General features: G+C 39.4%; 1 protein-coding gene across 1 annotated transcript in view; it reads left to right on the top strand.

Annotated features, from left to right (window-relative positions):
- The window catches only part of bug (thioredoxin domain-containing protein bug), a gene marked incomplete at its 5' end in the record, with an annotated part of 40,885 nt that extends 24,613 nt beyond the window's left edge, over positions 1–16,272 (top strand). The window contains 3 exon segments of the mRNA XM_070080851.1: positions 4,649–4,851; positions 9,596–9,770; positions 14,693–16,272. Coding sequence (XP_069936952.1) covers positions 4,649–4,851; positions 9,596–9,770; positions 14,693–14,869 — 555 coding nt within the window. The 3' untranslated portion in view covers positions 14,870–16,272.
- Positions 16,273–16,485: the final 213 nt, after the last annotated feature.

The following is a 16,485-nucleotide window of genomic DNA, read 5'->3' on the forward strand; positions in this document are numbered from 1 at the left end:
AGCCGACCTGCCTCTCTCTGCTCCCTATCTTTGACTGACCCACAAGTGCCTACGGGTGAGGGTGTTTGAAATCCTGCTATGGTCAGCAGCAATATGAATAACAGTGATTCACACAGACGGTTGGTAGTGAGTCATCTACTGGTACACTGGTTACTGGTAACTGTTTACTAGGAACTGGTACTACTACTGAGACGTGCGGCCAGCAGTAACAGCCTAGTTGATCAGGCCCTGATCCATCGGGAGGCCTGGTCATGGACCAGGCCACAGGGGCGTTGATCCCCGGAATATCCTCCAGGAATAACCTCCAGGTAACCTCAAGTCCTAATGGAAGGGGATTCCCCTTCTAAACAATAACAGCTTCCACACTCTTCCCTCCTCCCATCCCATCAATCATCACCAGATCTTCAATAAAGGTAAGGGTTATGTATTCTATTCTTAGTAGAATAGTAATTGTGCATGTCTTCCTCAGTTTATGTGTATTAAAATTAATATTTCATGTGGTAAAATTTTTTTTTTTCATACTTTGGGGTGTCAGGAACGTATTAATTTGATTTCCATTGACTCAAGAAATCGTAATGACACGATTGCAAATAAACCATACCATTATTTCTTATGGGGAAAATTAATTCGCCTTACGATAATTTTGGCTTACGATGAGCTCTCAGGAACAGATTAATATCGTAAGGCGGGGATCCACTGTATACACTAGTTGAATGTAACACAATTATAGCAAAAACACTAGTATCATCATAATGTTTACAAAACTTGTTTACACAAACAATATAAAAAATTGTTTATCACAATTGTTCTATAATATATATACATATGTACAAACACTGGAGACTTTTCTAGAACTGCTGCAGCTTGTGGAATTCTTTGAAACATGGGTATAAGCACAATGGTGTTTTACACTCCTCACACATAAAACAAGTGTGTGTGCATTTTTGTGGGCATTTTGTGGTATGTCCACAGACAAAACACCTCTTCTGAGCATTTTTCTTGAGAGCAGCAGCAGGCAGTGGTATGGGGTAGCGATCACCAGGCCTCAGACGAGAGGGCATGTGTTGATAATTTCATGGGCGCTGGTCTGTTGCAAATGTTGTTCCTTGGTACTTGAATATTATTTGTCTGATGACTGACAAACAAAATTCACCATATTTGGGTTTGTTGTTGATCTTCAGCTTATACATATTATAAGCATTCAGCATGGAAATGTCAAGAAGATGGAAAAAGAGTTTTATGTACCACTTATAACTCTTGCGAACACAATCAGCAAACCCAATCTGCATGTTACATTTGTCTACTAACTGCATATTGAGGTTGTAATCCATCACAGCTGCAGGTTTTACAATGGATTCATTGGTCTCTCTATTCTGCTTCCCACTGTCTACCATTTCATGTCGGTGAACTGATGTCAACAGTGTGACATCACATGTGTCATGCCACCGAAATGCCATGATGTCATTGGCAGCAAACACCTGAACATCACCTCTACGAGTGCCAGCGTCGAACCTAGGCATATCCTTACGATTTCCACGCACTGTGCCACACACATCTGTCATGTTCACTTGCAAGAAATCACTGAGTAAAGGGCTTGTGCACCAGTTGTCAGTATATAAAATAAGCCCCTTACCAAGATATGGTTCCCTCATTGTTCTAACCACATCACCAGAGATACCCAGTAACTTCCTGGTATCTTAGCAATGTTTTACTGCCAGTGTACACAATTATATCCAAAACCAGACCACTTTTGCAATCACACAGTACAAATAACTTTATACCAAAGCATTTCCTCTTGCTTGGTGTGTACTGCTTGAATGAGAGTCTTCCTTTGAACAAAATCAAAGACTCATCAATAACAAGCTTCCTGAAGGGATAAAAATAGATACAGCACTTTTGTTTCAGGTACATAAACACATTTCTGATCTTATATAACCTGTTGTTTCTGTCAGGCCTTGTTTTGTCTGAAAAGTGTAGCATACGTAACAGTAGCACAAATCTATTCACTGGTATAATGTCACTGAAAGCTGGGGTTGAAATCAGGCGGTGTGTCGACCAGTATGTGTTGACGCTGTGCTTATACACATGTGGCATAAGCATTATTGTGGCAAAGAACAGATATATCTCTGCCACAGTTGTGTCCTTCCACTTGTGTAGGCATGATCTTGGTAAAAGAATTGTGTTTGCCATGGTGTACTCAAAGTATGTATTGCTTTCCCTGACAATAATGTCCATCAGGGGTTCATCGAAGAATAACTGAAAGCATTCCAGTTCAGTGGCATTATTCCCAAGTGTACATGATGGCCGTATTCCACTTTGTGTTTCATCAAAGTCATGGGGACTGGGAACAAACTCATCACCTTGCTGCCAATCCCAGATGCGGTCAGCTGGTGGGTTCTGGATATTGAAACGTGGTTGTGGTTGTGCAGGTTGTGGTTGTGAATGTTGTGGGAGTGTGGGGTTGGGTGAGGCTGGTTGTGGTTGTGCAGAGTCAGCAGCGTCGGTAGTAGCGTGGCCTGCTGCTGGTGCTACATGACTCATGCCACCATCACTATCACCACCACCACCTTCTGCCTCACTCACATCATTCATACCCATCATAACAATATCATCATCTTCACTATCAGTTCATGGTGTAGGGCCACAGGATGTGCTCTGAGATTTACTCCTTCCCCTTGGAACAGCATATGACACACTACCAGATCGCATGCTACGTCGTATATACTGCTGCTTCACTGGGGAATATTCACCCTCACTGTCGCAACTAGAACTGCTTTCAATAGCTTTGAAATCACTATCGCTTTCACTGCTCACATCTGAGTCTTGTACACAGGCAAATAGTTTCCCCTTTCATCCTGGTACAGGTGAACATGAATGAGCCGGCCCAGCACCAGAGGTGGAAGGTCGTGGGTCATCTGGGCTTTCATCACTAATTACGTTATCCTGGGCACTGTTTTTGGTCACACCCGCTTGAAAACCATGGAATTCACTTTCACTGACACTTCCATTGCTGTTAGAGCTATCACTTGGGAACAAAAGACCTCCAATCTGCCGAGGAGTGAGGTACTTCTTACCGCCAGGCATGGTGAAAATGGACTACCAAGATGGCATTCCCACAATGCACCACTGAGTCCCAGATTTTTTTCACAGGGTGCACACCCACCACTCAGACCCATTCTTTCTCATGTAGGCCTACCAGCCTTCCCCCGCTTGATTTGAAGCCACTAGAATTTATGCGTATAGATACGTCAAACACGGTGGCTCGTAAGATGTATATACAGTGGACCCCCGCATAACGATGGCATCACATAGCGATTATTTTGCATACCGCTTACTTTAATCGCAAAATTTTTGCCGCGCATACTGATTAAAAACCCGCTCACCGATTTTCGTCCGAGACGCGTCCAATGTGCGCCCTCACCCAGCCTCACATGTGCCGCCCGTGCCATTGTTTACCAGGCAGCCTCCGCGCTAACATCCAAGCATACACTCGGAATATTTCGTATTATTACAGTGTTTTCGGTGGTGTTTCTGGAAAATAAGTGACCATGGGCCCCAAGAAAGCTTCTAGTGCCAACCCTGTGGTAAAAAGGGTGAGAATTAGTATGGAAATTAAGAAAGATTTTGAAGGGTTTGGGGCTAACCCTGAGAAGCCTATGCCAGTTGTGGAATCCATTGTGCCTACTTCAAAAATTAAGGAAATGTGTGCACAGCGGGTTGAACTGTAAACCTTTATGGATGAAAATCACCCTGACACAGCTGTTGCAAGCCGTGCTGGTGACTATTTCAATGACAATGTTGTGGCCCATTTTAGACAAATCGTAAAGGAACGGGAGGTACAGAGCTCTATGGACAGATTTGTTGTGCGACAGAGGTCCAGTGACTCTCAAGCTGGTCCTAGTGGCATTAAAAGAAGAAGGGAAGTAACCCCGGAAAAGGACTTGCTACCTCAAGTCCTAATGGAAGGGGATTCCCCTTCTAAACAGTAAGAAGATAATGCTCTCCCCTCCTCCCATCCCATCAATCATCACCAGATCTTCAATAAAAGTAAGTGTCATGTAAGTGTGCATGCCTTTTTCAGTTTGTGTGTATTAAAATTAACATTTCATGTGGTAAAAAATTTTTTTTTTCATACTTTTGGGTGTCTTGCACGGATTAATTTTATTTCCATTATTTCTTATGGGGAAAATTCATTCACATAACGATTATTTCGCATAACAATTACCCCTCTTGCACGGATTAAAATCGTTAACCGGGGGTCCACTGTATATATATGACCAAAACAGTTAAGGAGTTAATGTAGATTCACTCATCTCTGATGCTCCCACTTTTAATGTAGATTTATTCATCTCTGATGCTCTCACCTTTAATTTAGCTTCACTCACCTCTCATGCTCCCTCTTTAATGTAGATTCGCTCACCTCTGATGCTCCCACCTCTAATGTAGATTCATTCAACTCTGTTGCTCCCACCCATAATTCTGATTCTCTCTTGGTGTCTTACTTGACACTGATTTGCTGCATCACTTGTGACCTCTTCTCTTCATTTTTGCCAAATGTCCTTTCCTCAATGCTTCCACCTGAATGACCTACAGGAGTTTAGCACTTTCTAAGAGTATAATAATAAAATGCAGCATTTTGTACTTTCAGATCATCAATGCAACTACACTAATGAGGTTACTACAGGTTGATCCCAATGTAACAAGTAGATCATCTGCTGGCCCATGTTACCTTATCTACTTTTTCAGTCCCTATTGTCCATTTTCTGTCATGGGGTCAGCATATGTCAATGCTCTTTCTCGTTCAGTGCCAAATATTCCTGTTTATGGCCTGGACAGCATTGAGCACCATAGGTAAGTTAATTACACACTTAAAATTAATATTGACATGTTTTTATAGGGGGATAAGTCTGTTGAGTATACCTGGTAAAGTGTATGGTAGAGTTATTATTGAAAGAATTAAGAGTAAGACGGAGAATAGGATAGCAGATGAACAAGGAGGCTTTAGGAAAGGTAGGGGGTGTGTGGACCAGGTGTTTACAGTGAAACATATAAGTGAACAGTATTTAGATAAGGCTAAAGAGGTCTTTGTGGCATTTATGGATTTGGAAAAGGCATATGACAGGGTGGATAGGGGGGCAATGTTGCAGGTGTATGGTGTAGGAGGTAGGTTACTGAAAGCAGTGAAGAGTTTTTATGAGGATAGTGAGGCTCAAGTTAGAGTATGTAGGAAAGAGGGAAATTATTTCTCAGTAAAAGTAGGCCTTAGACAAGGATGTGTGATGTCACCGTGGTTGTTTAATATATTTATAGATGGGGTTGTAAGAGAAGTAAATGTGAGGGTCTTGGCAAGAGGCGTGGAGTTAAAAGATAAAGAATCACACATAAAGTGGGAGTTGTCACAGTTGCTCTTTGCTGATGATGCTGTGCTCTTGGGAGATTCTGAAGAGAAGTTGCAGAGATTGGTGGATGAATTTGGTAGGGTGTGCAAAAGAAGAAAATTAAAAGTGAATACAGGAAAGAGTAAGGTAATGAGGATAACAAAAAGATAAGGTGATTAAAGATTGGATATCAGATTGGAGGGAGAGAGTATGGAGGAGGTGAATGTATTCAGATATTTGGGAGTGGACGTGTCAGCGGATGGGTCTATGAAAGATGAGGTGAATCATAGAATTGATGAGGGGAAAAGGGTGAGTGGTGCACTTAGGAGTCTGTGGAGACAAAGAACTTTGTCCTTGGAGGCAAAGAGGGGAATGTGTGAGAGTATAGTTTTACCAACGCTCTTATATGGGTGTGAAGCATGGGTGATGAATGTTGCAGCGAGGAGAAGGCTGGAGGCAGTGGAGATGTCATGTCTGAGGGCAATGTGTGGTGTGAATATAATGCAGAGAATTCATAGTTTGGAAGTTAGGAGGAGGTGCGGGATTACCAAAACTGTTGTCCAGAGAGCTGAGGAAGGGTTGTTGAGGTGGTTCGGACATGTAGAGAGAATGAAGCGAAACAGAGTGACTTCAAGAGTGTATCAGTCTGTAGTGGAAGGAAGGCGGGGTAGGGGTCGGCCTAGGAAAGGTTGGAGGGAGGGGGTAAAGGAGGTTTTGTGTGCGAGGGGCTTGGACTTCCAGCAGGCATGCATGAGCGTGTTTGATAGGAGTGAATGGAGACAAATGGTTTTTAATACTTGACGTGCTGTTGGAGTGTGAGCAAAGTAACATTTATGAAGGGGTTCAGGGAAACCGGCAGGCCGGACTTGAGTCCTGGAGATGGGAAGTACAGTGCCTGCACTCTGAAGGAGGGGTGTTAATGTTGCAGTTTAAAAACTGTAGTGTAAAGCACCCTTCTGGCAAGACAGTGATGGAGTGAATGATGGTGAAAGTTTTTCTTTTTCGGGCCACCCTGCCTTGGTGGGAATCGGCCAGTGTGATAATAAAAAAAATAATAAAAATGTTTTTATACTGTGTTTTTTCTTTTAAGTTATTTGCTGCATATTTTTATCTGCTTTCTTGATATTTGGGATATTGCCCTCTTCTCTGGTCCACTAGAGACTGCTTTATTTGATCTAATATATTGTTAAGTATCTCCTAGGTTTATATTTTACAGGGGCTCAGCAGGTAAGTTATAAGGTGAAAATAAAGTTAACTGTTATTTCTTTTGATTTTCTCTATTTTAAAGCAGTTTTGGCATAGTTCAGAGATCGTATAGTAAGCATTACAGATTGTTAGGAACACTGATTAACCCTTAAATTAGTCATGATGTATTGTTTTTTACCACTTGACTGTTTCTCATCATAGTAAGCCAACTCCAGAGAAAACACATTGACCTTCATTTATCTAACAAAGGTGTTTTGCCAGAAGTGCTTGAACACAGTTCAAATAATGCTTCTATAATAATAATAATAATCTTTACTTGTACAAGTACATGTACAGTGTATACAGACCTAGCTGACATTAATGACATACTACTATATAGAAAGCCCTTGATTATGCATAGCACAATCCTCTGCATTAGCAACCTCTGAATTAGCAAGATGCCATAAAGTGAAGTGCTGTAAAGTGGGGCCCTCCTGTAATGTCTTTGCTGAATGCCGTTTTGTCATGGCTGCCGTCATTGACTTTGAGAAGGCTTATGGCACCACCTAGCAATGTAATTTGCCCCCAGTAATTTCTTCTTGGGAGGGGGCCTAGTTATGCTACTGATATTTTTTCAGAACTTTTTGTCTAGCAGCCCCTTTTTCTGTGTTAAAGTCAATAACAGTCTTTCTTCTGATCTTATGCATGGTGTGCCTCAAGTGAATGTGTTCAGTACCATTTTGTTCCTAAGTACCCTCACTGAACTCGCTTTAGTCCTTCTTCATAGAATTTGGTTTTCATTTTATGTGGAGACTTTTGCCATGGTCTGTGCTGGCAGGCACTCAGAAGGTGATCACCTCATTGCAACATTTTATTAAAGGTACAGTACAATACTTCAGGTTATGCTTATTCACCTGACTTTAAGTTCTCAATTTCTAAAACTAGCTCTGTTGCTTTTTCTTGATGCCTAGTCATCTCCTTTCTTTCAGTGTCCTTATATGGTTCTCCTATTACAGCTTGACAAGTAATTAAGTTTCTCTATCACCATTTTTATTATCATATGCTGTGGAAACATTAACTCTTTAGGATGAATATCATAAAAGATTAAAATAGCTGAAATTTTGTTGCACCATTCTTAAGGACTGATAGATGGACCTTGCTCCATCTGTACTTAGCCTTGGTCTTGTCCAAAATGACTGTTGGAATCAGGTATATCTGTCAGCTACTACTGTTTCTGAGCTAATTGTCATTCATAATCAGAAATTGTATTTATGTTTAAGTCTTTCAGTAATCCACATTTGAAAGCCTGTATGTAGAGCCTAATTTCTTTGTTATCATGTTCATTTTTATAATTTTTCGTGATCCAACAATCTATATAATTACAATGGATGTCAGTAAAGCTTTCAGATTTAATTGACACCCATGCTTTATTCTTATCCCTACAAACTCTTGTAGAATCCTGAGGCATGCATCCTCTTTCTGTTCTACCTATTCCTTACTTTTCCCTATTGCTCTGGGTAAGTCTTTGATTCAGGTTTGCCCTTCTCTTCTGACATTACCGGTCTCAAATTTTGACTTTGGAATTGTGCCTGCTCTTTCTTGATTATTTCAATAAAACTTTGATGCTACAGCTGTATATGCTGAAGATTTCACACCTGATGGAGTATGATATGCATTCTTCTTTCCTAATCCTACGATCCAAGGCCAGTAATCACAGATGACTTATAACTTCACAACAGACTTGTTTGCTCTTCTCGCTGCTGTTATCCACATAGTTACCATGATTGCCATATCCTTTTTCATAGCCTCAACTCTCTGAATACATTACAAGCAATTCATACCTATGATTCCTTGCATTCCATAGTCATTTGCATTCAGTGTTGGCTGTGCATTGCAGATGCTGCAATGCATTCTTCAGTTCAGGACCTTTCTGCCTTTTGCAAGTATTGACCATTCTTTGATTATTTTCCAGTTGTCACTCAACTCTTGCAATATTACTGGTGGCATCATTGATCCTCATTTGTGATGCTTTTTTCTTTCATCAAGTCACAATTGAGCTTTTAACCATAGTCCTTTCCTTACTTCCTCTATGTTGACCACACTAGACTCATGCATGGTCATCTCATGGAACATGTGTAGATCGATTATCTTATTCATCAAAGAGCATGCCAGCTTGGTTTCTGATGCCTTCTCCAATATCCTGTCTTGCTTGCTCTGCCCAACCTCCTCTCTGATGCACCCATATTTGTTTCAGATACTCTTTGATTTCCTAACTAACACAGGTTTGCCTCATCAACTCTAACCATTATTCTTTCAGCTGCTTTCTCTCTTCATCCTCCATCTCTCTCTCCCTGTCATGCAACTTTGTGTGTAACCCTTATTGGTTTAGCACTTTCCACGAATATAATAATCATCCTCCCTGAGATACTTCTGGTTTCTTCTCTTCTTGCCTTTTTCAGTGCCCTGATGAGACTGCTTGCTTGTTTTTTGGCAGACTCTAAGAAAACATAAGAAGTGTTTGTTTTACGGACATTAACAAGACTTCTCCCTTATGTTAAAGACCATTCCTATCATATAAGTTGCCTCTTTGGCTAACTACTTATCCCTCTTCTAACTTTTACAGATTTCTCCTCTTATACTGAGCCTTTAAAACATTCCTTATCTGAATCTTATTCCTGGTCTTGTTTCTGTTAGTGCTTGCCTTTCCCAGTACATTGTTAGATGATCTAATTCTTAGGAAACAGGTGACTTAATCTTACCTTGGTTGTCTAATCACCTCTTCATCTGACCTGTTTTCTGGTTTTCACACCTTTTCTTGCTTAAGTATGACTTGATAATTATCCAAGGTACACTGAAATGTAATCATTATCATCTCCAATTTATTGGTTAACTGTGAATAATCACATTAGGCTGCTTAACTTTGTCACATTAAGCTACTTACAGTAATTATCTTTTTGCTTGGTGTTATCTAACAATTTTGTTACTGTTATTTAAGAATTTCATCATAAAATTTTTTTGTTTGATCTTTTCAGTGTAAATGCCCGTTATGGTGTCATGGGAACTCCAACATTACTTCTGTTTCACAATGGCAATGGAGTTGGACGATATAATGCCTCTGAATACTCCGTGGCCCAGCTGTTGTCTTTTATAAGGCATTATACAGACCAGGAAATTGTCAACATTAATGTCACTTCATCAGACTTCCGGGTATAGTTCATATATTAGGTAGATGTATTCATGAGTGGGATTGTGTGAATATTTGTGTTTGTGTGAGTGTGTATTTTTATGTTTTTTTTTTAATTTACTTGTGTGTATTTGTGCATGCATGCTTGCATGCATATGTGTACATGCGTATACATAGAATTACCCACCACCTTACCTTGGTGGGAGATGGCTAGTGTGATAGAAGAACAAAAAGACATTGTCCTCTTTTAGAGAGGCATCCAAAGTGTGAGTGATAGTGGCTTTTTTTCTTTGGGGACACATTGCATAGGTTGGAAATGGTCAGTATAGTACTTAAAAAAATTATATCTTGCCCTAATCTACTCCTCCCATAGTTTATAAACTTTCACCTCTCCCTCTTACTTGGGAGAATGGTGGGCTAGTGGGAGTATAGGTAGTACAGGGGTTGAAGAGGGGTGGGTTAGTATTAAAAATGCAGTACAGTAAGGCCCCGCTTTACGGCATTTCGCCTCACAGCGTTCCGCTAATACGGCGATGTAAATTATGACCAAAATTTGCTATACGGCAAGCGGTCTTTTAAATACGGCACCCCTCCACCCGGTTTGTTTACATTTTCTGTGGCCACATCTATTATGTCAGGAAACTTTCCAAAATTTCAAGTGTTTTAAAGTTACTGCATATTTTATATGTACTCTGATAATTATACTTATGTGTACCTGTACCTAAATATACTTACACACTGTGCTTGTGTGCAAGTACACATTAAAATCGCTAAGTCTCTCTCTACTCATGACGCCAATATTACGTAATAATAATCACTCTTGGGCACACTAAATGTCTTATTTTACATCAATATAGGCATTTTCATTAATCCATCTATGATATTTTCCTCAAAATTATATATGAAACCCATTACGTAGCATATAAACATGATATATACACTCAGAATAAAAACTGATGTAAATATGAGATTTGTTTACAAAGCAGCTGTGTAGGTGGTGTCGGAAGAATTACGTTTTCTCTAGTCAAACACTGGGGGGTAACTGTAGAAAAATATTCTTTTCGTATGGCTTTACTCTGTGTATAGCAATTCACGACCCTTGTGGGTTTAGTGCTTTTTATAATAAATAATAATAATAATAATTATTATTATTATTAATATTAATAATAATATTATTATTATTATTAATATTAATAATAATAATATTATTATTATTATTATTATTATTATTATTATTATTGCTAATATTATTATCTTCATTCACTCTAAAAATGATGTGTTGCTGTTTGTTTATTCTGAACTAACTTGTACACAATGTAAGAGTATTTGTATTGTGAGGTAATTATTATTAAAATAAAAAAATATTGGGGTAAATGTTTTACAAACTCTTACAAATGGACGTGAACGAACTAAAAGTAGACACATATTAATACGCATTTATTTCGCCTGACCAAGTGATCGTCCACTACCTGTTCAGTTTGTGTTCTTACATTGTCTCAACTCTGTATCTCGTTCTCTCTCTCATTTACTCTTTCGTTAACTAGTTGGCTCTCATTGACGATGGCGTTTAAGGTTAGTTGTAATAAAAAGAGAAGTCGTAAGCCTCTTGCTTTAGGTGCCAAGTTAGAGGATGATGGTGTGCCATTCTGATTTTATTCAATAAACACCCTGCCACTCACCTCTCACACATTAATATTAATATTTTAAGGTAAGTAATAAGTGTACTCTGTGTGTATCTTACCTTTTATTGTGTTTTAATGCCTATTTCTATTGCTAACTTAATATAAGTTAGTGTAAACTTCTTGTCTGGCATTTATTGCATATTTTATATGCTCTGATAATAATACTTGTGGAGCCGGGTGGAGAGACAACATTACGTTTTCTCTGCTCAGCCATCAGAGAAAACGTGTATGAATCTGCGTTTGGCCCAGCCACTTCCCCACTCTGCCTTTGTTTACAATTTTCAGCATGAATTATTCATTACTTCTACCTTCGTTTATGATGGCATCTAAAGGTAGTTGTTAGAAATGATTAAATTCAGTGAACAAGGCATGTCGATGTTAATAATATGGCTCTGGGCCACAGTGTAGGTAGCCGGTAGGTGTAGCCCAGGCTACACCTACCGGCTACCTACACTGACTTTATACAAATAAATACTACTCACTTCTCTTCCTATATTAAGACTACACATATTTTAAGGTAAATAATGAGTGTACTGTATGTGCATTTTACCTCTCTGGGATGTTTTAAATATCGTATATTAAGTATGAAACGGGGAGCCAGTGCTACCTACACCTGGGCTACCTGCATCTGACTTCCTACAAATAAGTACTACTCGCCTCTCTCCCTACATTCAGATTACAAATACTTTAAGATAAGTAATGAATTTACTGTGACTGTATTTTACTTTGTGTGTTTTTAATGCCTAGTTCTATTACTAACTTAATATAATTTAGTGTAAACTTGTTGTCTGGCATTTATATGCATTTATAAATGGAAAAAATGGAGTTCTGCTTTCCGGCGATGTCTGCTTTCCGGCGACAGCCTGGAACCTAACCCGCCGTATAAGTGGGGCCCTACTGTATTAGAATGCAGGGCAGTAGTTTGTGGATAGAAAAAGGTGGGTGCTGGAGGAAAGAGGAGTGATTGGTGGAACGATGAGGTGAAGTGTGCAATAAAAGAGAAAAAGTTTGCTTACGAGAGGTTTTACAAAGCAGAAGTGAACGAGAAGTGAAGAGAGTTGTTAGAGAGTGCAGATGGAGAACAAATGATAGAGTGAGTGAGGTGCTGTCAACAAATTTTGCTGAGAATAACAAAAAGTTTTGGAGTGAGATAAATAGCTTAAGAAAGCCTAGGGAAAAAGTGGATTTGACAGTTACAAACAGAATAGGGGAGTTGGAGGTATTGGGAAGATGGCAGGAATATTTTGAGGAACTGTTACATGTTGATGAAGAGAGGGAGGCAGTAATTTCATGCATTGGCAAGGGAGATGCGAGTGTAGGGTAGGTGTGCGAGGCATTGGGTAGAATAGAAGGATGTAAAGCAGCTGGAACTAATGGGATCATGACAGAAGTGTTAAAAGCAGGTAGGGATATAGTTTTGGAGTGTCTGGTAATTTTGTTCAATAAATATATGAAAGTGGGGAAGGTACCTAGAGACTGGTAGAAATCATTCGTAGTTCCTTTATATAAAGGGAAGGGGGACAAAAGAGTGTAAAAATTATAGGGGAATAAGCCTACTGAGTATACCTGGTAAAGTGTATGGTAGGGTTATTATTGAAAGAATTAGAGTTAAGACAGAGAGCAGGGTCACAGATGAACAAGGGGGCTTTAGAATGGGTAGGGGATGAGTAGACAAAGTGTTTACATTGAAGCATATAAGTGAACAATATTTAGATAAAAGGTAGGAAAGATTCATTACTTTTATAGATTTAGAAAAGGCTTATAATAGGGATAGGGGAGCAATGTGGGAGATGTTGCAAGTGTATGGAATAGGTGGTAAGTTACTAAATGCTGTAAAGAGCTTTTATGAGGATAGTGAGGTTCAGGTTTGGTTATGTAATGCCACCATGGTAGTTTAACGTATTTATAGATGGGCTTGTAAAAGAAGTAAATGCTAGGATGTTGGGGAGAGAGGTATGATTAAATTAGTAGGTGGATTTAAATACAAAATGGAGTTGACACAGTTACTTTTTGCTGATGATACTGTGCCTTTGGGAGATTCTGAAAAAAAATTGCAAAGGTTAGTGGACGAGTGTGGGAGGGTGTGTAAAGGAAGAGAGTTGAAAGTGAACATAAATAAGAGTAAGGTGATGAGGGTATCAAGCAATTTAGAAAGGAAAAATTGGATATCAGATTGGAGGGAGGGAGTATGGAAGAAGTGAATATGTTCAGATATGTGGGAGTAGACTTGTCAGCAGAGAAGTTTATGAAGGACGAAGTAAACCATAGATCTGATGAAAAAAAGTGGGTGGTGTATTGAGGTATCAGTGTAGACAAAGAACTTTAGAGTATAGTGGTTCCAACAATCTTATATGGGTGTGAGTATGAGTTGTGATTGTTGTAGCGAGAAGGAGGTTGGAGACAGTGGATATGTTGTGTCTAAGGGCAATGTGTAGTGTAAATATTATGCAGAGAATTCATAATGTGGAAATTAGGAGGAGGTGTGGAGTTATACTTCAAGCAGGCACTGGACAAGCACCTAAAGTCGGTACTTGACCAGCCGGGCTGTGGCTCGTACATTGGATTGTGTGCAGCTAGCAGTAACAACCTGGTTGATCAGGCTCTGATCCACCATGAGGCCTGGTCATAGACTGGGCCGCAGGGGCGTTGACCCCCGGAACTCTCTCCAGGTAAACTCCAGGGCTGAGGAGGGTTTGTTGAGGTGACCTGGTCATTTAGAGAGGTTGGTGCAAAATAGAATGACTTGGAGGGTGTTTAAATCTGTAGTGGAGGGAAGGAGGGGTATGGGTCATCCTAGGAAAGGATAGAGGGAGGGGGTAAAAGAGGTTTTGTGTGCAAGGGGCATGGACATATAGCAGGCATGTGTGAGCTTGTTAGATGGGAGTGAATGGAGATGAATGGTTTCTGGGATTTGACGAGCTGTTGGAGTGTGAGCAGGGTAATGTTTTGCGAAGGGATTCAGGGAAACTGGTTAGCCAGACTTAATCCTAGAGGTGGGAAGTATAATCCCTGCACTTTAAAGGAGGGGTTTGGGATATTTGCTGTTTGGAGTGACTTCTAAACTGTCATATCTGAGTGGCTCTGCAAAGGCAATGATTGTGTGTAAATGATGGTGAAATTTTTTTTTTCTTTTTTTGGGTCATCCTGCCTCAGTGGGATATGGCCAGCATGTTAAAAAAAAAAAATTGTTGAACTTTTACTCAGTAAAAAATTAATATTGCAGTTGCAATATAAATGATGCTATGAATACAATTTTTTTTCAGGCCACCCTCCCAGCACAGGTAGCAGAAGGACGCCCATATGCCCTCTGGGCAGCATGGACATTTCTCATTAGCTTTGCTTCATGGTTATTCTTAACATCTGAAATATGTGCTAGACTTACTGAGGCAATATTAAACAACTGGCGAGAGGCTGAAGCACAGAATGACCACCAAGACTGATACTTGCTTTAGAATAAGAGAGCAAGTTTTCTTTAATTGTTGCAGAAAGGAAAAACAAATGTAATTATTTTAATCATTAACCCAAATTTAGAGAGGAAATTTAGCATTTTGGCTCATCCTGGATTATTATCAAGTCACAGTTGTTCATGACACTCTCAAATGTCATCTGGAGTTTTCTCCAAATTACAGGTTAATTGCAAATTATTTTTAGCCATGATATTGTGATTTATTCTTTTAATAAATTTGTATGTACAGTGGTACCATGACTTACGAGTGCCCCAACTTATGAGTTTTCCGAATTTCGAGTCGTTGCTAGATCAGTTTTTTGCTTTCAGTTATAAGCGAGCTTCAGATACACTGCCATTTGCAGGAGATACTGAGGAAATATCACAAACTTTGATAATAACCAATGTGTAACATCCTTTCAATTTTGATGCCACTGGTAGTGTCATCCTGCCAGAATGTTCTATAACGCATGCCCTAAGTAAAGAGAAACAGTTCTGGAACATGTGTAATACATGTTTGGCAGGCCGGCTGGTTGGGTGGCCAGTTGACTGGCCAGCTGGCTGATTTGATTTGGCTGTCTGTCTGTATCTATCTCTGTCTCTGTGTCTCTGTCTATCTCTGTCTCTGTCTATCTCTGTCTCTGTCTCACAAGTACACATAAATACAGTTATACATAGTGTAAATTATCTAGGATAACCCAAAAAAATCCAGACAAAGTGTTACACTATGCTTATAGATATAAGGCATAATAAGCATGACTGGCAAGTAATACACATTTTCACTTGTTCAGGAATCATGTGTGACAACTCTGCATCATGTGTAATACCTGCTGGTTCATGAATGGCTCTCTCTGAGACAGAGAGACAAGTAGAGAGACAGGAAGTCAGAAACACAGGCAGACAGAAAGGCATATAAGCAGAGACAGAGATAAACATAGACAGATAGACAATGTTTATGTGTAACAGTGAAAAATAAGGCCAAGGCAGTGCATGACCATCAAATATCACTCCACTGCTGCCCTGTCAGCAGTGGAGTGACACTCATCTTACACTGTGCTTCAAGGAGTTTCATATATACTCCAGCATTTCTTAAACATTCCTGGGAACTGACAAAAATCATTTCTTTTTTATAAATACAGTTTTCTTTAAAAACCTGTAAGAAAAAAATTGGTTTTTTTTTGGGGGGGGAACTGGAACAGATTAATGGCATTTCAGTAAATTTCATTGAGGAAAATTGATTTGATATACGATAAATTGAGTCACTAGCTGGGTCACGGAACAAATTGAACTCATAAGTCAAGGTACCACTGTATTAGAGTTTTCAAGTGAGTCAGAAGCTCAAGTAGAAAGTTGTCTGTACATAAGTAATAACTTAAATAAATATATTTATTTAGTCAAGGCTTTTTTTTTTTTCCAAATTGCCTATATCCCACTAAGGTAGAATAATCCAATAGCTGTATTGCCAGAAGTGCATTTACATCACAATTCTAATAACCTTCTATATTGCAACATCCATCCTTTTACTCTTGAGTGTTGTGCAGGCATTACACTTTCCACCTCCAAAACTCTAGTTCATTTAATCAGTTTTTCCTGAATTCCTACATAAATGTT

This window comes from Cherax quadricarinatus, unplaced genomic scaffold (genome assembly GCF_038502225.1).
Source record: "Cherax quadricarinatus isolate ZL_2023a unplaced genomic scaffold, ASM3850222v1 Contig1109, whole genome shotgun sequence".
Lineage (NCBI taxonomy): Eukaryota > Metazoa > Arthropoda > Malacostraca > Decapoda > Parastacidae > Cherax > Cherax quadricarinatus.